Here is a 23,511-nt window from a genome sequence, read left to right as displayed (position 1 = left end):
TTTTGTATTATTTAAACCAAATTGAAATTATTTAAACCATTATTTTAACCAAACCAAATCTGACTAGTCTCCCAGTCCATGCCACTGGAAAACATCCCCACAGCATGATGCTGCCACCACCATCGGGATGGTGCCAGGTTTCCTCCAGACGTGATGCTTGGCATTCAGGCCAAAGAGTTCAATCTTGGTTTCATCAGACTCAGTTTCATCAGATTGCTCAGTTTGGCCGGACGGCCAGCTCTAGGAAGAGTCTTGGTGGTTTCAAATTTCTTCCATTTAAGAATGATGGAGGCCACTATGTTCTTAGGGACCTTCAATGCTGCAGAAATTATTTCATACCCTTCCCCAGATCTGTGCCTTGACACAATCCTGTCTCAGAGCTCTATGGACAATTCCTTCGACCTCATGGCTTGGTTTTTGCTCTGACATGCACTGTCAACTGTGGAACCTTATAAAGACAGGTGTGTGCCTTTCCCAATCATGTCTAATCAATTACATTTACCACAGGTTGATTCCAATCAAGTTGTAGAAACATCTCAAGGATGATCAACGAAAACAGGATGCACCCGAGCTCAACTTTGAGTCTCATAGCAAAGGGTCTGAATACTTATTTACATAAGTTATTTCAGTTTTTTTATTTGGAATACATTTGATAACATTTCTAACAACCGGTTTTCACTTTTTCATTGTATTTAATGCATTTTAGAATAAGGCTGTAACAATGTGGAAAAAGTCAACGGGTCTGAATAAATTCCGAAGGCCCCATATGTCCTCCTTTCTGCAGTTACTGCACCTGCTCATTGGAAAATATTAATCAACAGGAAGACATGCTTAATTTAACAATTAGATGGCTCCTAATGCCTTCCAATCTGACGTAAGATCCCTCACTCGGTATGTGTTGTGTGTGCTCGCACCGTTGAGGATATGACTGAGATGTTCCACTGACTCGACTATGACAGATCCTCCTGCATTCTTATCCTATGTCCACTGAGTGTTTCTCCATGGACACAGAACCTAAACTAGGCAGCACTAGCTAGTTCTGTTCAGACTCCTGGAACTACAGCTGCTGCACAGGACTGCTGGTGGCAGCAGGTCTATTATCACCATTTTATATTTGAGATTCTTCAAAGTAACCACCCTTTGCCTTGATAGCAACTTTGCATTCTCTCAACCAGCTTCATAGAATGCATTTCCATTAACAGGGGTGCCTTGTTAAAAGTTCATCTGTGGAATTTCTTTCCTTCTAAATGCATTGGAGCCAATCAGTTGTGTTGTGACAAGTTAGTGGGTAGTATACAGAAGATAGCCCTATTTGGTAAAAGACCAAGTCCATATTATGTCAAGAACAGCTCCAACAAGCAAAGAGAAACGACAGCCCATCATTACGTTAAGACATGAAGGTCAGTCAATCCAGAAAATGTCAAGAACTTTGAATGTTTGTTCAAGTGCTGTCGCAAAAATCATCAAGCACTATGATGGAACTGGGTCTCATCAGGACCGCCATAGGAAAGGAAGACCCAGAGCTCTGCTGCAGAGGATAAGTTCCTTAGAGTTACCAGCCCCAAATAAAATGTTTCAGAGTTCAAGTAACAGACACATCTCAACATCAACTATTCAGTGGCTGCGTGAATCAGGCCTTCATGGTCAAATTCCTGCAAAGAAACCAATACTAAAGGACACCATTAAGAATTTGAGACTTGCTTGGGCCAAGAAACACGAGCAATAGACATTACACCGGTGGAAATCTGTCCTTTGGTCTGATGAGTCCAAATTTTAGATTTTATGTTCCAATTGCCATGTCTTTGTGAGACGCAGAGTAGGTGAACAGATGATCTCCACTTGTGTGGTTCCCACCGTGAAGCATGGAGGAGTTGTGATTGTGTGGGAGTGCTTTGCTGGTGACACTGTCGGTGATACATTTAGAATTCAAGGTACACTTTACCAGCATGTCGACCACAGCATTCTGCAGCGATACACCTCCCATATGGTTTGCGCTTAGTGGGACTATCATTTGTTTTTCAACAGGACAATGACCCAACACACATCCAGGCTGTATAAGGGCTATGTGACAAAGAAGGAGAGTGATGGAGTGCTGCATCAGATGACCTGGACTCCACAATCACCCGATCTCAACCCAATTGAGATGGTTTGAGATGAGGTGGACCGCAGAGTGAAGGAAAAGCAAGTGCTCAGAAACAACACTTTTTTGGTTACTACATGATTCCATATGTGTTATTTCATAGTTTTGATGTCTTCACTATTATTCTACAATGTAGAAAATAGTAAAATAAAGAAAAACCCATGAATAAGTAGGTGTGTCCAAACTTTTGACTGGTATTGTACATGGAATGGAAGTTGATACTACGTACTATGATAAACATTGAAACCATGTTCAGTTTTGCAGCTAGGAGATGAGTCGCACCTAGTGGGTTGTGGTAAATGTAGTCTTACCTTCCAAACTGCCTGGTTTCTCAGTGATGCGGATCTGTCTCTCTGGGACGACAGGCTCCCCCTCCGAGTTGCCAATGTCGGCAGGGATTAGGGGCAGGCTGGCGCGCTCCTCTTCCTCAGAACGAGGGTAGTAGAGAGGAAGCAGCTTTCTGTATGTAGGCTAAGACACATATACAAAAACAAATGTTATACAAACATTAAAAAATAATGCCATAAAATAGACAGCAGTCTAACACAAATCCCCAGACTGATATAAAAATAAACGTACTCCTTATCAATAAAATATTTGGTCTGTTGTGTCTGCCTTCTTTTGAGATGAATAATTACCTCATACTGGAACACTCATGACATCTTTGAAATATTTTACGTTCTCTATGAATAACAAATTAGTGAATAATCACAATAAACCATGGAAACATGGCCTTCGAAACACAGCTCCAAACATTACCTTGAGTTCAGTTACACTACAGAAAATGTTGGTTGCCCTAAGAATAAGCCAGTACATTTATGTGCACATAAACCTAGGAATGTGTAAAACATTGAAGGTATGTGCAGAGAAGAATATAAGAACACACCTCTTCCATATCCGTCACAGCGAACACCACCATCTCTATGCTCTTTCCATGGTTCTCGAGAAACCTGCGGACCGTTCCTGCAAAAAAAAAAAAACAGTTACACACTCCAGAGACACAGTCATATGTTTCACATAGGTCAGGGGTCATGGATGAGTTATGAAACATCATGCCAGTATGAATAGTTGCAAGGCTGGAAAGTGTTGATTGTTTGAAATATCTGGGATGAAGTATTGATTCTGAATAGTTAACTATAAGCTTTGTTTACTATACAGATTACTATATCCATTTAAAAGACCTTAGTAACCGGAATGCTGCATCCGATCATAGACTATGGTGACATCATCTACCAAAACACAACCAAGACCTTACTTTGCGAATTAGATTTAATTTATAACATATCTTTGCCGATTCATTATTGGATGCAATTATAAGACACATCATTAAACAATGTATGAATCACTTATTCAAACAGAAGACAACTGCATTGGTACCAATTTATTTTGAAATCTATCAACTTAAAAAATGTCCCTGTTTATATATTAAGGAACACCTAACGATACAAGACTCACAGTACTGCTTTCTACAACAGCAGCATTTACAAATGCTAAGGGTACTTCATGAGATTGGCATAAGATCTTTCAGATACAAACTGACTAGAATCATTTACCTATAGAAATCAGTGCATTAATAATTACTGAATTATTAATATAAGAAAGCCCTTTTTTAAATGCGAAGAACAAACTGTTTTTAACTAACAAAAACATCACCATGTGGAGATTTGTGTGTGTATACACACACACACCAAAAATTAAAAACGCAACATGCAACAATTTCTTTCAACAAGTATATATAAGGAAACCAGTCCATTTAAATAAACAGAAATACTCCTCAGTTTCATTAGCTGTCCGGGAGGCTGGTATCAGATGATCCCACAGGTAAAGAAGCCGGATGTGGAGGTCCTGGGCTGGCGTGGTTACATGTGGTCTGCGGATGTGAGCCGGTTGGACATAATGCCAAATTCTCTTAAAAACGATGCTGTAGGCGGCTTATGGTAGAGAAATGAACATTCAATTCTCTGGCAACAGCTCTGGTGGACATTCCTGCAGTCAGCATGCCAATTGCACACACCCTCAAAACGTGAGACAGCTGTTGCATTGTGTTGTGTGACAAAACTGCACATTTTAGAGTGGCCTTTTTATTGCCCCCAGCACAAGGTGCACCTGTGTGATGATCATGCTGTTTAATCAGATTCTTGATATGCCACACCTATCAGGTGGACAGAGTATTTTGGCAAAGGAGAAATGCTCACTAACAGGTATTTAAACACATTTGTGCACAACATTTGAGAGAAAAACTTTTTGTGCATATGGAACATTTATGGGATCTTTTACTTCAGCTCATGAAATATGGGACCCACACTTTACATGTTGCGTTTTTTTTGGGGTCGGTATTTGTATGCATGCATGCATATATACACACACGTCAGGGATGGGAAACTGGCAGCCAATTTCCAAAAGACAAAAATAAATATATGTACCCAGTATATTTTTCTCTCCACCCCATGGAAAAATTTGTAGAATTGCATGAAATGTGTTATAAAAACGCTAAATGTATTGGTAGTTGTAGCAGTTGTATTGGTAGTTGAATTGATATTTGTAGCAGTATTTGTAGATCTACAACTTTTAATTTGCTGTTAATATAAGTTTAATAAAATATTATTAGTTAATTGTTATTGTTAGTAGTTGCCATATTATTATTTTTTCTAAGTATTGTTTGTTTGTTTTAGTTTATTTCATTGGGATATTCTTGAAAACAAGATGTTGCATCTCAAGAGATTTCATCCTGCAAAATTTCTAACAAATAAATAATAGTTCAAAGCCACATATGAGCTACTTAAAATTATGTGACATGGTGTAGGGTACGCTACTGTATGAGAGATCATTATTAGTGAATGTGTGCGTGTCTTACTGAAGGCGATGTGTGTGGCGTCCTCTAGTGTGTATCCTCTCTTAGTTGTGCTTACCACACAGAAGGCCACAGATGCCATGGCCTGCTCTCTGCAAAGACACAAACATCAGCTCTCACACAACTCCACATACTAACAGTACACACCACAAACCCCATTCAATTGACAGTACAGTACACACCACAGTAAATTGTTTTTACAAAAAACATGAGTTTAATGGGCAGTAAGGGAGCACCTGGCGCTCCACACAGACGTGTTATGTGGGGAGTAAACACGTGTGTGTGTGTGTGTGTGTGTGTGTGAACAAGCTGTGATGTAATCAGCAGGCCTGCTGTCCCAGTCACACCTAGCGGAATGCCAAATGAACACGAGGTGGAACACATAGAACAATGTGTTGTACTTATGCAATACAGTCAACTTCATGTAGACTAATGATGAGTTAATGTCTTACTTGGCGAGCTGCATTACGTTCCTATAGCAGCTGTACAGTGAGCTCTCAGCAGCCGTCCTGTACTTGGCTTTGTACTTGGGGCCCACTGTGTGGATAATAAAGCGTGCCGCCAGGTTAAAGCCTTTGGTCATTTTCGCCTCGCCTGTCCGACATCCTGTGGATAAACACATACACATGAATACACACATACAGGTAATACAAGAGTATATCCCACACAGAACACACAAATATAACATTCTTCACCATGAACACAGCCTTGAAAGGGATTTGCATAGCAACACACACAGCAACAAGACCCAATCTAACACTTTTCCCCCCCATTTGAATATTAGCAAGTGGAATAAAAAGCTGGCAGTAATGTGTTTGTCTCCAGTGCTCACATGATGTTAACACATGACATTAATTTTGACAGAATAACACAAGGTCATTTTCAGTAGACACAAACCAATAGAAGTTGGACAACGAAAATAAGCATTCTGATTGATCAAGTTGATATAGTACCTCATCCATGTCAAAATATTTTCTCTTGTTTTGTACGTTGTCCTTGACCTGAAAACTCAGTGGTGCCCCCTACCGTTCAGTTTGAGCAGCTCATCTCGAAGCTCAGGCCCAGCATGTAAGAGGATGCTCTCAGAGATGGGGTTTTTGTCCGTCAGAGTCTCATTACTCGTGTTGACAATCGCTGTGCAGTTCAGCAGGGCCACGTCGCCATTACTTGAGAGGAGACAGCAGAAAGAAAGAGGGTTAGATATTTTAACTCTGTATTGGTCGTACAGTATGAGGTTGGAGCTTGCGTATCTCTCTTTGACATTCATGGATGATTTACACAACAGTTTAAGTTTGACTACAGGTGTGTTTACTGAGTTAAGATCCTGCCCACAGGGTTTTGCAGGGCTCTACAGTGCGACCATTTTACTCGCTTATGCGCCTAAATATTTTACTGTGCGACCTGTAATTTGTATTTAGGAGCACCAGTGTGCCTAGAAAAATGAAGGATTCTAGCTTTAACACCTCAAATATTTGTCACTTTGCTCCTAAATTGCTTTGTGTGCGCTTACATTTTTCAACTTAGGCGCACACGTGCTCCTTGTAAAATAGCCCTGCTTTGTCAAACTCTAAAAGGGGAACTACTCAAGCAGTTAAGTTGGTATTGAGTCATGACATCCTTAGTCTTCAGTCATTGAGAAATAAGCCTATGACAACCTTGACACTGGAGTGCAGATCAATAGACAGCCAAGCTACTAAAACAGAAAAGAAGACGCACGATCAGGTTTACAGTGATGTTTCACTTCACTTAAATGCTGGAGCTTGCAAACAGCCAATGGACAGGTCATAATGATTTATTCCTCACTACATCGGCATAATCACAGCAGTACGACCTCAAAACGGTTGGCTGTGAACAAGCCTTGTTGTACACACCTGCAGGGGTTAAAGCAAAAATAAACCCCATGAATGAAACTTAGGTCGAGCTCAGATCGATTGTCTGCGGGGCCAAGTTAAGCACCCCTTTCATGTAAAACAAAGTAATGACCATCATACCTTTAGGGGAAAAGGATCATTTTGTACATGTATTAAACAGAGTTTGACCAATCCCAGTCCTTTTCAATTGAAAAAATACATAGATCCTAACAACAACAAAAATCTTCACAAAAAATCCATATGATGAAAATCCATCGCAGTGACGGAGAACTTTAACCCCTGCACTTGGGGTGATCATTGTTGATCCTTGTGCAAAGGGAGTGCAAGTCAATCAAGACACTGTGTCAAGTCCTGAAAATGCTGACAAATCAGGAACAGAAAAGTGATTTTCCTCAGACCTGTGTAAAAAGGCCTTAGTCCAGTCTGTTCCTTTAACAACAGCAGGAATGTGAAGAGGGCTTGAGGCCACCTGGGTACAAAGGTCTTACTGAGAGACTCCTACTAGTGGAACTTCTGGACACATCATGTGCTCAGCCTCGCTCCACAAAGAGGATCTATGAGGTAGGGTCTAGAATGCTCATGTGGAAAGAGAGAGAGAGAGTGGTGCATGGAGCAATAACAGAATCACAAGGCACAAGAAGCCAGGGATTCAACTTGCGAGACCTTATTGCTGTCAACAAAGGCATTTGATAAGAGTTTGACGATTATGAACATATGAGAAAATGAGAGACCCCCGAGATAAAGAAAAAAAGAGAGAATGCGAGAGAGCAAAAGAGAGACCAAATGATAGGGAAGTGGTATTAGAGATAGAGGTCCAGTCAGTGTGCATACTCACTAGAGCACTATCTTCCTGTTGATGTCCTCTCTGTAGGGAAAAGGGGAGGGGAAGGCCTCCTGGCTGACCAGGCTGTCGGTATACTCCTTCTCTGTCTCTTCTCCCTCAAGGTCTGGCTGCCGCTCCCAGGTGGACAGAGTCTGTACCTCCACAAACTGAGAGCGTGCTCCCAGAGGATCCATTCCTGCACTTCGCTGGCCTACACCTCAATGCTCCCCACTGTAAACAAAGCCAGAGAAAGACAAAGTGCATTTATCAGTGTCCACTGTCCAGGAGCCAAATAGGAGCAGTTATGACAAGGACCAGCAGACAGTCACAAGTGGTGAATACATTTGTGTTTACAAATGGTCTGGTTGTTTCAGTGTTCATCATTCAGTAGGTTAAAAGTAGAAATAACAACCCATTTTGTAGAGCAAAAGCATTTTAACACAATCAAAGAAAGGCTTTGTTCGGACAGATTAAAATTACACTGAACAAAAATAAAATGCAACATTTTCAAAGATTTTACTGAGTTACAGTTCATATAAGGAAATCAGTTTATTTCAATAAATTCATCAGGCTCTAATCTATAGATTTCACATGACTTGGAATACTGTTATGCGTCTGTTGGTCACAGAAGGAGGGGAGTGGATAGGGTTGCACATTTTGGGGAACATTCAGAGGTGGAAACTTTCCATAGGAATATATCGGAATTAATATTAATACGATTTCAATGTAAATGTTTTTTGCAGTGGATATATTTGCCATATCATAAGGAGACAGAAACATAAACCGTTCACCTTATAAGTAGACATATTTGCAAATGATTAAATCCTTCCAAAATAAATAAATAAAACGATTTAGTTTCAAATTGAAATTGGTTGTCTTCCTCTCAGGCTTCCATGTCTTCTCCCTGGACCTCTTCAGTGTCCACCTCTTGAACATCAGACTGAGGCCTCATCTTCACTGTCACTTTCCAACCTTGTTAAGGATGGCTTGTTGTCAGGCTCTAAAAACCTCAAATTTGCCCAGATGGCCACCAATTTGTCAACCCTTGTATTGGTCAGCCTGTTGTGTGCTTTGGTGTGTGTGTTCCCAAACAAGGACCAGTTGCGCTCTGAGGCGGCTGATGTTGGTTGGATTTGGAGGATGATGTAGGCAACAGGGGAAATATTCTCAGATCCACAAAGTCCCTTCCACCAGGTGGCTGATAAGATATGTTGGCACGACTGTCATATTTTATCTCCATCCCAAAGTCCTTGCTTGGAAGTGTACTTTGTCAGACTGCCAAGAACCTCCTCCAGGCCAATGTGGCGAGACAAGGTAGTTATGACACCATAGGCCTTGTTGTTCTCTGCACCAGACAGGATGCTCTTGCCAGCATACTTGGGGTCCAACATGTACGCTGTGGCATGTATGGGCTTCAGGCAGAAGTCTTCACGCTTTTTGATGCATTTCAGAACTGCTTGGAGCAACAGTGAAGTGGGCAGGGCAGTACGAATGTCTTCTCTTACATCTGCAAGTAGAGTCTGAACATCAGATAGGATGGCATTGTCTCCCTCAATCCATGCAATGGCTACTGCTATAGGTTTCAGGGGTTTCAGGCTGCTTACTACTCTCTCCCAAAATACATCATCCAGGAAGATCCTCTTGATGGGGCTGTCCATATCGACAGACTGTGATATGGCCATTTCTTGGAGAGACTCCTTCCCCTCCAGGAGACTGTCAAACATGATGACATCACCACCCCAACAGGTGTTGCTGGGCAGCTTCAATGTGGTGCTCTTATTCTTCTCACTTTGCTTGGTGACATAGATTGCTGCTATAACTTGATGACCTTCACATACCTAACAATTTCCTTGGCTCTTTTGTAGAGTGGATCCAACCAATTGTTCAGTGCCATGATGGCCTTGAGGAGCAGATTCAATGCATGAGCAGCACAGCAAATGGGTGTGATGAGAGTGTAGGACCCCTCCACTTTAGACCAAGCAGACTTCATGTTTGCAGCATTGTCTGTCACCAGTGCAAATACCGTCTGTGGTCCAAGGGCATTGATGACTGCCTTCAGCTCTTCTGAAAATGTAGAGACCGGTGTGTCTGTTGTCCCTTGTGACTGTGCTCTTGTAGTGTGGGCTCAATAACATCTCATTAGAGTGCAAGATCTTCAGAATCAGTTGTACATGTGATGGAAGAATGCACTGTGCATGTAGAGGGTTGCAATTCTATTGAATTGGGGATAGTTAACCAAAATATGCCACAAGCCCTAGAATTGCCTTACATGTATCCCACAAAAAAAGGTTAACTGTTATAAGCTAACTTTTTCAAATGAATTAAAGCTAAATTCCCCAAATTCCAGGGGCGTAACTTAATTTACTGGAAAGCTTCTGACCCTTTGCAACCCTAGGCGTGTATCAGAAAACCAGTCAGTATCTGATGTGATCACCATTTGCCTCATGCCGTGCTTTATCAGGCTGTTGATTGTGGCCTGTGGAATGTTGTCCCACTCCTCTTTAATGGCTGTGCTAAGTTGCTGGATCTTTTATTTCAGCTCATGGAACCAACACTTTACGTGTTGCATTTACATTTTTTGTTTAGTGTAGTTCTAGACAGTAATAAATTAACCAGTTTCAGGACTTCTGTAACTTCTAGTCTACAACCTGCCAAATAAAGCCTATCACCTAAATAGCAGAAGCCAAATTTGTCAGTAGACATTTTATTATGTTTGGAATATTCTGATTGCATTTTTGGGAGGTTAGGTGGCAGTTAGATCAAATTGGGTGAATATGGCAAGCAAGGTCTGACTAGGTCCGACTCATTACTGTTACATTAGTTCACCTAAACAGACAGGGAATTTGAATGGACCATAAGGACTCGATGAAATGCAGAATGAAGATAAAATATATACTAGCTAATTTTCATAACTTGAAAAAAAAAGTATACATTTGTGTTTACTGAAGCATGGTCAAACATTTCCTAGTGTTTTAGCTTGTGCCATTACTCATATTATGTTATTACCATTTGAACGGTTAAATAGGCCCTATTTATGGGGAAAACATCAAATGAGAACATAAAATGTGTCGTCGTCATCACCAACCATGGAGTTCGAGCTCAGCTGACCATCACATTACCAGTGCAGCGTTTGCTTTCGTTTTACTTTGATTCGCAAATAACCTGCTAGCACGGCAGCAAATAGTAGTATGTTGAAAAAGGGAAGGAAATCAAATATGTATTTATCTAGCTAACGTTAAGTAATCAGAAGAAACATTTACACCTACCCGTTTTCCTTCGTCCACGAATATGTTGTCTACTCCGAGCAGGACTGAATTACAAAAAGCATCGAATGCAGGGAGTCTTCATGATTTTGTTATGATCACAAACATGGCAAAACCTGATTTGATCAAGCCAATTCCCATCGCACAGTCACGTTTACTATAGTTAGGTGTGTACCTGATCAGCTGATTCACTACAAAGAACCCAAACACGCATAACAATCCCTTCCGGAATAATGCCCAGGGATGTACAATAAATCCCAACATTTGTGTAAAACGCATAGTACAGCATTCAGAGGACCTATTAGAATTGCAGCTACCGGTAAGTAAATCCTCGAGAGCATTTTCTATATTGCAGGTAAATGTATGCATTTAGATATACGGTCAAATATATGGCATAGAGCAGAGATATGTTGTAATAAAATAAACAACAACACAAGAAGCAACCCCATAAAACAGACTAATGTAATAAATACAAAAACTAGTTACTGTGACTGATCGATAATTCAATTACAATTGAACAAGATTATAAGTACAATAATCATAACAACATATTTAAAATATACGTATTTTCTGCTTATCTGTGTTTATGTGTTTCTGTATTTAAAAAAAAAAATCAGTTTATAGTTTGTGTTCGACTACATATGTGTTTGATTAGTAGGGTCTTCCTCGTGTGCCCAGAAAACGGGTTTCCACTAGTTACCATAGCCCCCCCAAAATATACATGGTTATATCGTAAAAATTAATGAAAACAAAAATAAGCTTTTTGGTCTTAATTTAAGGTTAGGGTTAAGCTTCCTGAATGCTTCAGAGCTTTCACAAAATTCTGCTAAAAAACGGTGAATTCATTGGAGCTTCATTATCGGTTCACAGTGCACATTAGGGACATATGCTGGTCAACAATAAACAGCAGCGTATGATTATCAAATATACATGTTTTCTCTTTACTGTTTTCATCAAAACTCCGTGGCTCAGCGGTAAATCGTTGACTTTAGTAGGGCCAGTTGGAACACCAGCAGGTTTACATAATGCTTCCATGTTTTGCTTTCAGGATTACCATTTTTCTAAAACCGAATCTATGGCATTATTTCGGACGCTTAAGACATAAGCGATACTATACTAAATAGACGATTTATTTGAACAACAGTGCAGAAAATGTGGTTTCACATGTTCGGTGTTTGGTTTATTGTCATACATTTCTCGGATCGCTAACATGATGTGTATTTTTCCCTTCTCTGATCTTTCCTACTTTTCCCCATCCCTCTCTTTCATCAGGGCTCTGACGCGGTGCTGGAGGTGTTCAGTGTGCTGCCAGGACGAGGTGGAGAGGGTGATGGCCAATAAGCTGAAGAGAGCCAAGAAGAAGGCCAGGTAAGTCGCAGACAGAGTAGAGATCACACTGTCACTACAGCCATGGCAAAAACCAGTCTGCAGATGTAGTTCAAGTTCGGACATTCGTCAAACATGTGTGGAATCTAATTCCAATCAAACTAAATACTTCAAATGTTTATATATACAGTTATGATGATTACATTTGTGAAATATAAAGATGAGGTGCTGCTGCCCCCTCGTGTAGGGATGTGCAGGGTGCAGAGGAGGAGGACGCCCCAGAGCCTGTGGTGGAGAGGAAACTGGCTTATGAGATTGTGAGACTGACCAACATCAAGGCCTCTGCCAAGATTAGGTACACACACACATACACACACACACATGCATACTCTCACACACTCAATCAACCAACCAACATTTTGTGTCACTCTATATCCTAGATGGGTGGACTGCCTGCTGTTTGCAGGTGGGGAGTTGAAGGTAGCCATGCTGCTCCAGAACAACACAGTGGAGACTTACAGCCTCAAGACGTCTGATAAGAACCCCAAGGGCACTAAGACCTCCAGGCTCGCCCTGGGGGACCAGGGTGCCCGCACATTGGCCTTCAGCTCAGACAACATTACTGTTCCGCCTCTCCGGGGACACTGTCAAAGTCTGGAACAGGTGGAAACATCAGGTCACACAGCGCTAGGATTGACCTGACCATGGGGTTTCACTGTATAAGTTAAATCTAGTTCATTAAAGCTTTAGGCTTTCCAGCATCTTTAAAAGTTTACATATATTATGACACCTAGACACATATTATAAGAAGTGTTCTTCATTCTGAATGGGTGTCGTAACAGGAAGTTCCTCTCTGTCACAGGTCTACCCTGCAGGTGATTCGCACCATGGTGTGTGAGTATGCCCTCTGCTCCCTGTTCGTCCCTGGAGAAAGGCAGATCATCCTAGGAACCAAGGTAACACTCATGCATGCACACACTAACATACACCTAACTTCTGCAGATGTGTATTATCCAGTATTGGACTATTGTGTGGAACTCAGGCTTACCGAGAGAGGACTCTAGTCCCCACGCCTGTTTTATTATGAGCAGTGCCATTGAGGACTTTTGCCATGTTGGCACTGCCCATGCTCTCACAGATGCCATAGTGGGACAGATACAATGATATAATGTCTATGGGCTAACCAAGTCTGTCTCTCTCCTCTCCTGTCAGAGTGGTAAGATTCAGATCTTTGACTTGGCATCAGGAACCCTCCTGGAGACTGTCGATGCCCATAACGGAGCTCTGTGGACCATCTGTCCGTCTCCTGATCAGGTACTGTCTGTCTGTCAGGATCTACCTGTCCATGTTCAACATCATCCACAATACATGTAGAGCATTCATGGATCTCATCTTCTAAAGTGCCAATCTCCATTACAACTCCAAAGTTTCCCTTATCTGTAGATAAATGCCCATGGACAAGTCCATGTTTACAGAGTGATGCTGAGACTCACTTTAAAATCTACAGTATGTCAAACAAAAACCAATGTTTTAAAAGTTAAACAAACCATACAACTCTATGCACAATGATTACTTTGAACAATTTCCACATATTTTTTTTACAAAAGCACATTTACTTGAAGAACAGTATGCAGATGCAACGTTTGGTAACAAAATGACATTACCAAACTTTGCATCTGCACTTTGTTTGACATACATTTTAAAGTCTCAGCATCACTCCTTTATCGTGGGATTGCCCCCATACAATACAATCATTCCCATTTGCTCTGACTGTTTGTGATTATGTTATTTCCTCAGAGGGGGATAGTGATGTCAGAGTTTCAGCTGATTAAGGATGGAGACGCTGCACAGAAGTAAACCAAGATGTATTCCTTCTGTTTCACCAACTGTCAATAACACAGTAATGCTGTTTTATACTAGAGGCAAAGAAGTTCTGTTGTTCAGGCAGGTACTAGTGATCCCAGGCTGCATGGTGTTATTCAGGTGAGCTTCTATGGAGTTTGTGTGTGTGTGTGTTGCAGGAGGCTGACGATGAAACGCATGCGTACACTGCAGCTGGATGAGGATGTGTTGCATGTGTGAAATATTCTCCCTGCTGCACTGTACCGTCAAGGTCTTCTACACTGACACACTCAAGTTCATCTTCTCTCTGTATGGACACAAGCTCCCTGTGTTCTGCCTGGACATCTCTCATGTGCGTACCAGTACTCAATCTGGCAAACCAATCTAAACTAAAAACTAATGTAATGTGTGACGGTAGATGAATATAGAATGTGCATGGTTAAAGTTGCTGTGTGTTATGTGTGTCTACTCTGTCTTGACTCTGAATGTTACTTCTTCTCCGCCTGTCAGGACAGTGCCATGATAGCAACCAGTTCTGCAGACAGAAACGTCAAGATCTGGGGTCTTAATTTTGGGGACTGTCACCGATCTATGTTTGCCCACGATGACAGGTACAGAAAATGTATAACCTAATGTTAATATGAATATATAATATACTGCCAGAACACATCGTCCTAAGCCGTCAGACATATGGACAGTGTAAATGGCTTAATGTGGATGCTTTACCAACGGTCTCAAATGATATCATTTAATGTACGTTGACTTCACTCTCCACATTTCCAGTAAAATATTTAATTTAATCTCCAGTTTCAGAAACACTGTCCTAGTTAGCCACCTCTGACCGATGACATCACCCCACCTGCTCTTTCATGTCGCCATTTTGTCATTTCTCATCTGCTTTCCTTTTCCTTCTCCTTCTTTCTTTTCTCAGCATCATGTACCTTCAGTTTGTTCCCAAAACCATATGTTCTTCACAGCGGGGAAGGAAAAGAAGATACAACAATGGGATGCAGTCAAGTTTGAGCACATCCAAATCAAATCAAATCAAATTTTATTTGTCACATACACATTGGTTAGCAGATGTTAATGCGAGTGTAGCGAAATGCTTGTGCTTCTAGTTCCGACAATGCAGTAATAACGAACAAGTAATCTAACTAACAATTCCAAAAAACTACTGTCTTATACACAGTGTAAGGGGATAAAGAATATGTACATAAGGATATATGAATGAGTGATGGTACAGAGCAGCATAGGCAAGATACAGTAGATGATATCGAGTACAGTATATACATATGAGATGAGTATGTAAACCAAGTGGCATAGTTAAAGTGGCTAGTGATACATGTATTACATAAGGATGCAGTCGATGATATAGAGTACAGTATATACGTATGCATATGAGATGAATAATGTAGGGTAAGTAACATTATATAAGGTAGCATTGTTTAAAGTGGCTAGTGATATATTTACATAATTTCCCATCAATTCCCATTATTAAAGTGGCTGGTGTAGAGTCAGTGTCATTGACAGTGTGTTGGCAGCAGCCACTCAATGTTAGTGGTGGCTGTTTAACAGTCTGATGGCCTTGAGATAGAAGCTGTTTTTCAGTCTCTCGGTCCCAGCTTTGATGCACCTGTACTGACCTCGCCTTCTGGATGACAGACTCTAGAGGTGACATTCACTCCCATGCTGTTACATTTCCCATATGGAGATGAGGCCTCGAGTTCCATTATTAAAAATGTGTTGAATATTGATGATTGGCAAGCAATTATGTGACCTGAATGCGCCCTTTCCCATCGGAGGGACTTAATTTATTATTATTTATTTCAAACAGTGGAAGTATAAAGGTGTGTTTTCTCTGTGTCGTTCCTGGAGAGACCAAAAGCAGCAGAAGTGGCGAAGAAGAACATAGAGACAGTCAAAGCTGTGTCATGACTTTACTTTCATTAATCTGATTATTGTTATTTATTTAATCATCTAACTATGTTTAATTGTTACCCAATTTAAATTAATCATGTAACAATTAACTAATTAGGATTTGGGGCACCACGGAAGAGGTTGTTTTAAGAGTTACCATCTCCGGAATTAAACTCTATAAGGTATATATCTATTACATCAATAAACAGCTGGAGCTCTTATTAATCATTACCTCATACCATCATTCGGAACAGTCGTAAACTCAAGCATCTGCAAAAAACCCAGCCTTGCTAATGATTCAGTGCTACACAAATTGGTTTAATTATTTATTTACTAGCTACCTAAAAAAATAACACAGAAAAACATACACACTTACTACATGAGACAAAGGTCCCTAGCGGACTTTCACAATATGGCTTTTTATCCAACAACATGGAGAAAGAGAGAAAAAGACACTTATCGTCGATACATTTCAGGACTTTTCTCACATGAATCATATAGTTTGCACACGAACCGCCACCCGTTTGGAATAAGAAATCATGAATGTACTTACGTGTGGATGTCTTTGTCCGGCTTGTAGTCCTGAACAGAACTACAGAGTTCACTCTGTTCCATTCGATCCTGAAGCTGCTTATTTGAAGATAAGCCAGCTGTGCCGATGGTTCCATTCAGGTGATGAGAGTAGCGTACTACAATGTTTTGTCAAGGGTAGTAGGATGGTTTGAAGAGTTCAAGATATTTTACTCGGGACAGCTAATCAGCTGTACCAGTGATTGTCTGAGAGGGTTTGTTTTCCTCTTCCTCCTCGTGTTGATAGTCAAGATTTGACCCACGATGAACATGAGCTGCAGCTTGCTGTTTCTCTGGTCAAATGGAAGGTGAGTTTATTTCTTCACCTCGTGTTGAAGTTCAAAGTACCAACCATTTCAAACGTGTAGCTACCCGCCTCACGTTCCCTGGTCTAATGTTAATTTCGTTAACAAGGCTCGAAGGAGACAGCTCCGTCTGTCTGACACGCTCTCCGACCTCACTTGGGGCATGGCTACATACGTATCCACAGTTTATAGGAGATAGATTCTCTTATACCTCCTAAAATCACATTCCTATCTTAACAACAATACTTTAAACATTTTTCATACTACATGCACAACGTATTGGATGGAAACTTGACAGATAAAGGGGATATACTTTCCACGTTACAGTATTTTGTCCATACAGTTTTTAATGACATCACAAAACGAAAAGCAATATCACATTAGTTTTCCATAGCTTCCCACTGACCACTCCCCACGCCACATTATGTTACAAATATTGTTCCAGTATTCACGTTTGACCGAGTTAGAGTTTTGTCGGGAAAAGTCTGTGAAACAGATTCCTTTGTTCATACTGGAGGGGAATAAAGAAAGTCTTCTCCTTAAATTTACGACAGGGTGTGGAGGTGTCAAAACACCCACACCAGATCCCTCCTCCACTCTGCAGGTGAGAGAAGGTCTGTTATTTTCAGCCATTTCCAAGCTGATCTGTCCCATTGTGATCCTCACAGGACACTCATGACAGCGGTGAGACTCCACGTCAAGTAACTAGAGTGCAGAGATGGAGAGGTTGTATGTGTGTAATCTGTAATGGTGTGTGTGTGTATACAGTATATGTGTCTCTCTTCAGGCTGAGCTTGTCATGGAGGCTCTGGAGCTGTACAGATCAGAGATAAGGAAAATGTAGGAGCATCAGCCTGCCAGTCAGCCGGTAAACAGTTGCCTCCCAACTAAAGTCAATCTTATCCTTGTGGCCTTTGGAAACGTTTCTGTACATTTTTAATCCCACCTGAAATTATGATACGTGCATAGCCCAGGGTACTAGCTCCGTTCCTCACTAATCGATCATGTAACCATTGTAACTACATCCTCTTCTGCCTCCCTTGCAGCCATCTCACTATGTCATGGCACGTGATGAAGAAGGCCCATTCCAGTGAGCCGGAGGTGTCTCTGCTATTCCTGCCATTCCCCTACGTCCCAAACCTGCTGTCTCTCTTCAACAGCTATGTCCAGGATGGCTTGGAGGTCGAGCTAGTGTGCCGCTTCTTTCTGCTCAGGTATGCTAGCCTCCAACACAGGCTTCTCAAGTAGTGCGATAACCTGGAGAAGTTCTCCCTTTAGGATGATTATATAAAGGGATGGAGTCTAGATTCAAACTAGTTATGTGTTGCTATTTTGCATGGGTGGAGCTCCAAACAGAGGTGGTGTTTCCGAAAAATAATTATGACTTCAAACAAGTTAGGTATCATAAGATAATGCTGCATAAGCTACTAAAACATTGTCCGACACACAGTAGGAAAAGAGGCATGGACAAAACAAGGAAAAACAAAATTGGAAAAACAAGGAAATGCTTCTCCTGAAGGAAAATTACATTTCTACTTACGGCCAATAAAATGCGAACGTTAACAGCCGGCGCTTCCATTGAAACGCACAATCCAATACTATAGTTTTCCAGACTTCCACTAGTCGAGTCAACGACACTATATTTGAAAGGATGACGTCTCGAGACGATGGACACGCTAACAAACAACATTACACTAATCATAAGTGTTTGTCAGTCAGTTGTTTGTGCATTTCTCTCACATCATTTCTGATGAAAACCTTGTAACTCGATTTTTGCTAATTTTCCTATTTTTCTTTTATATTTATAGAAATATATAAAAAGCTATGAACTCTGAACATTTCATGACTAAGACCAAGAAAATGTATTCACAATAGCTTCTGAAGTTTCATAATTGTATGTTTGTTAATGGGGAGAATATGGTAATTTGTTCAATTTCCTGAAAAGTTTTTGTTGTGGAGATAAGAGGTTTACATCAGACACAACAATATGCAAATAACCTCACACAGGTGTGTGTGTCTGGTGTCTCTGTGGTACTTGCGAGTAGATGAGCCTCATGTCTGTCTGTGTCTGTCCTCACTGCGCTGGTTGGTCCTTATCTCTCCAGGGTCCACTTTGGCCAAATCTTCAGTAACCAGATGCTGCCAACCGTCATAGATGAGCTAAGAAGCAACACCCTCTTTAAAGTCTGAGAGTTCAGGGTAAGTCCAATCATAGAATATAGAAACATTTACTCTAAAGGCCGATGATCCACAAGTCTTATCAAACTGTTTCTCGCCTTCTGCTCCTGGATGTTCTGGGGTTCAACAGTGCTGGTCTCCAGTTTCTCCAGGTGGAGGTCGAGAGCAAAGAGGACATCATGTTCTTTGCCGACGCCGCCTCGATGAGAAGCGAGAGAGAGAGAAGAGAGCTCTACTCATCATCGCCTGAATCACTCTCTCTCTAGAGGCTGGTAGGATGACCTATAGGAGGACGGGTTCATTGTAACTGCTGGAATGGAATTTATGGAACGGAGTCAAACATGTCATTTCCATATGTTTGTTTAATACTGTTCCGTTTATTCCATTCCAGCCATGACAATGAGCCCGTCCTTCTATAGCTCCTCGCACCAGCTTCTTCTGATATCTACCCCACATCATGACTAGTAGGCTACTGCAGGCAAGGCCTTTAGCAGAGATTTACACTGTTAGTTTTATATTTCAACTGTTATAGGATCCTGATAGGACATAACACTGTTGTTCAATGACATGCTTCATTTCCTAAATAAACTGTGTCTGAGTCACTCATGTCAAGCCTCGCTTCCTCAGGTTTTACAGAACGCCTGTGAATTAATAAATCCACTGTGCCCTAACTCAAGTCAAAAGGAAGTAGTGTATGTATACACAGCAGATCCCTATGCAACCACAGTCTCGTATAAAACACATAAAACTCCATCTTAAATAGATACAATTCATGTTGGACTTTTCCCTCCCTGGCCGGTCTTAGTTTCCCGTCACATGGGGGACATGGGGGTTTGACAGGTATGATTTAGGCCTGTTTCTCTGGGTTTTCCTGTATCACAGCTTAGGGGAGTGATTCAGGGCTGGAACAGGGCCAAACCGAAGTGGGCTTCAGGGGGATAAAGAGCGGTGTCCGATTTGTCACAGACCACCAGTCTCTCAGACCACCAAGACTGCCACTCCCAAAGAGCTCACAATACAGAACCAGATTCAGTCAGCTACAGGGGAGCCCCTCCTACCTCTCCAGCCTGGTCTCATAGACTAGATGTAACATAGTATAAATCCAGCACACTCAAATTACAATGATACGTTTGGTACAGTTAGATAAGACCGATGATTACTTAATGCAAAAACAAAAGTAGAGTAGTTGGTTGGAGTGGATGAGTGGGCGTCTAATGCAAACATCTAGTAACACAAAGGTTGTGAGTTTGAATCTCATCACAGACAACTTCAGAATTTTTGCTAATTACCAGCTTTTCAACTACTTACTACTTTTTAGCTACTTTGAAACTACTTAGCATGTTAGCTATAAGCCTTCCCCAAACCTTAACCCTTTTAGCTAACCCTTCAACTAGCTATCTAACGTTAGACACCAAGCTAGAATTCGTAACATATCTTATGTTTTGCAAATTCGTAACATGTCATATGAATGGGTGATGGACATTCACAAATGAATACATACCATACGAAACATAACATATACTAAATGGAGTGACTCAGATTTACGTACAGAATAATATGAAATGCTCTGAGACCAGGTTGCCCCCTCCTCTCACCACAGTTATTCCATACTGCCATCAGTGGGAGGCAGATTCAGCTTGACTTTACTGCTCTTGTAACCCAGGCTGAATTTATGGTGACTATACCTTGTGTATGTTGACAACATAATTCACCCAAGAGTAGAGTATAGGACCCACATCTCTCCCATCTCAGTTTTCAGTACCATATTTTGCTGAAATATGGGCTGCTTTCATTTTTTCCACAACCCTGAACTTTAATCACTTAACATTGCCAATGTTTCACCCACATCAAACACGTAATGTTCCACAAGTGTGTTTATATCCTGACCGCAGGGCGCTGTGAATTAATGAAACGGACACCTTAAAACACCTTTTCCCCCTGTTCGCTTTTTAATCTTGTAGCAGACAAAAATCTAATTAACTCTGTATTTATAAGGCTGTGAAAAGGGCCAGAAACTCTTTATGAGGCTGAATTTGGCTCTTTAAGCTATAAATGTCACATCTACCTAAATTAAAAATTCTTCAGAAAAAAACTGAAACACACACACAATGTTACAACACACCAGCAATGGATTACAGACTAATCTCAACTCAAAATTGTATTAGAATGCATCATTTATTTTCAAAACAGTATGAAACATTTTCAGATAGCCTATGTAGCAAACAAAGTTTGACCTGAATATTACCCCCAACATTTAAGTTACCTTTCAGTAAAACTATGAACTCAATTTAAAAAGCAGCTGCCCCTAAAAATGAACTTCTCATTTAGAAAACTGTTTACGTGGCATCGTTTTGTGAGGCTTGGGTTCGTGACTGTATCACAACATAAATGAATGTTGAGTTTGTTTCAATCCTGCCCACAGCTGGCAACACACAAGTAATCCTCAGTTTGGAACACAACTTCATGGGACCCAATCGTAATGCCTGTGGTACATTTTTGTTAACTTTGGTTATCCCAATGGGGTTAGTTAGGGACCATTGGTAAATTACACAATGTAAATGGGACAATATGTTCAAATTCCTATAATTCAAAATTTCAATGACTTAAAAATGGCAAACCAACTATAAATTGTAGAAATACATTTTGGGGAATTTAATGAGAAATTTAAAAGGTGTGCCATATGTAAATATTATCTAATTTAAATGGTGTAATTTATTGACGGCCCCTAACTAGCCCCTGAGCTAGGCTATCCAAAGTTAAATACATTTTGCCACATTTGCAGACCAGCCAGTGAAGCTAATTGGTGAAACAATTTGGCTAACTCTTCCCACCTGTGAACACACACAAGACACCCACATCAAACCATGACACCGAAATCAACTTGCGTTTGAATTCAGCCATGGCCGCTAGCATTTCTTAAAGAACCAAATCTAAAACAAGTCCAAATCAGGAAGTGCAGTTGCCCTTTAACCTTGTCTTATTCAATATAGCACACTTTTCCAGTTGTACATGTGTAATCTCGTTCTCTGCCTCAAACAATATCTAAAAGTGAGAGATATTTTCCTGATGTTTTTGTCAACCTGTTATATTCTGCACTGTTACAGAACACTCATAACAGCCATGGCACACAGAGTGTGAGTAAAATGTTTGAGGTTTCCTCCCTCCATCTCACTCATATGTATTGTGGCTACAGCTACACAAGGACCCCAAGTTTATTATTAATTTCAGCTTTATGGCTTTTCACATACAACAGGCCAGTGTACCTGGGAGGAAAAATGGGGCTCAATGGTTGGTTCCATAGCTGTGATCCAGAAAAATGACCCACTACTTTCTCATGCTGACTCTTGGCTCTTCAGATGAATAAACAGAGAGAATTGTAGAATAAGCGCTTATCCATAGCAGTTATATGTGGGTATAACTGGATAGATTTCAATGGATTGACATGAATCTCATGTGCCCTGTTTCAAGACTATACAGACAGAGTTATAATCAAATCAATCAAATGTATTTATAAATCCATTTTTACATTAGCAGATGTCACAAAGTGCTTATACAGAAACCCAGACTAAAACCCCAAACAGCAAGCAATGCAGATGCAGAAGCACGGTGGCTAGGAAAAACTCTCTAGAAAAGGCAGGAACCTAGGAAGAAACGTAGAAAGGAACCAGGCTCTGAGGGGTGGCCGGGTGGAGATTATAAGAGTACATGACCATTAAGGCCAGATTGTTCTTCAAGATGTTCAAATGTTCATAGATGACCAGCAGGGTCAAATAATAATCACAGTGGTTGTAGAGGGTGCAACTTGTCAGCACCTCAGGAGTAAATGTCAGTTGGCTTTTCAAAGCCGAGCATTCAGAGGTCAAGACAGCAGGTGTGGTGGAGAGGGAGAGAGAGGGATGAAAACGGCAGGTCTGGGACAAGGTAGCACGTTCGGTGAACAGGTCAGGGTTCCATAGCCACAGGCAGAACAGTTGAAACTGGAGCAGAACCATGACAAGGAAGTACATGTCTGGTGAAAAGGTCAGGGTTCCGTAGGCACAGGCGGAACAGCAGAAACTGAATCAGCAGCATGAGAGTATGGAATGACTATCAATAAGTAGGTCAACCACACAGGTCAGGTAGAAAGCAGATATGTATCAATTGTATTTGCTGCATTCATGCAGAGGAAAGTCTTAAGAATCTGTATAGAGAATATGAGTGTTTTCCAAAACAGTCAGCTGTGACCCACTGAAGGATTGAAGAGAGAGAGAGAAAAAGAAGGGGCTTAGACAGTACACTACTGAACATGACCACTGGGTTGCAGTCTTACCTTTCCCAAAACTCTTGGCAGTAGCCACCAGCGGAGTCCATGTGAATCCAAAGCCCCCTATCCAAGCCTGTGTCAGTAGATTACAGCCCTAGCACCTGTTCTGTTGTTTAGCTCAT

General features: G+C 41.0%; 1 protein-coding gene, 1 long non-coding RNA gene and 1 pseudogene across 3 annotated transcripts in view; 2 read left to right on the top strand and 1 right to left on the bottom strand.

Moving 5' to 3' along the window:
- Positions 1-11,183, bottom strand: part of LOC112240724 (ganglioside-induced differentiation-associated protein 2) — a 33,999-nt gene extending 22,816 nt beyond the window's left edge. Inside the window, exons 1-7 of one of the 2 annotated variants that reach the window (XM_024408982.2) lie at positions 10,952-11,183; positions 7,698-7,916; positions 6,018-6,157; positions 5,444-5,597; positions 4,995-5,083; positions 3,027-3,103; positions 2,452-2,611 (exon numbers count right to left, since the gene is read on the bottom strand). In XM_024408982.2, the coding sequence (XP_024264750.1) occupies positions 2,452-2,611; positions 3,027-3,103; positions 4,995-5,083; positions 5,444-5,597; positions 6,018-6,157; positions 7,698-7,879 (802 nt within the window). In that variant the 5' untranslated portion in view covers positions 7,880-7,916; positions 10,952-11,183. The remainder of the gene's footprint in view (positions 1-2,451; positions 2,612-3,026; positions 3,104-4,994; positions 5,084-5,443; positions 5,598-6,017; positions 6,158-7,697; positions 7,917-10,951) is intronic. The other variant, XM_024408977.2, reaches the window with a different exon arrangement.
- On the top strand, positions 11,182-15,259 carry LOC112224458 (annotated as a pseudogene).
- Positions 15,260-15,704: 445 nt separating this feature from the next.
- Positions 15,705-19,626, top strand: LOC112240718. The gene is made up of 4 exons (XR_002952109.2): positions 15,705-17,776; positions 17,955-18,122; positions 19,014-19,107; positions 19,217-19,626. It is a non-coding gene; the product is annotated as an uncharacterized LOC112240718 (long non-coding RNA).
- The last annotated feature ends 3,885 nt before the right edge of the window (positions 19,627-23,511 follow it).

The sequence above is a fragment of the Oncorhynchus tshawytscha genome, linkage group LG03 (assembly GCF_018296145.1).
Source record: "Oncorhynchus tshawytscha isolate Ot180627B linkage group LG03, Otsh_v2.0, whole genome shotgun sequence".
Taxonomy (NCBI): domain Eukaryota; kingdom Metazoa; phylum Chordata; class Actinopteri; order Salmoniformes; family Salmonidae; genus Oncorhynchus; species Oncorhynchus tshawytscha.
The sequence above is the reverse complement of the archived record's forward strand: the minus strand, read 5'-3'. Positions and strand labels throughout refer to the sequence as shown.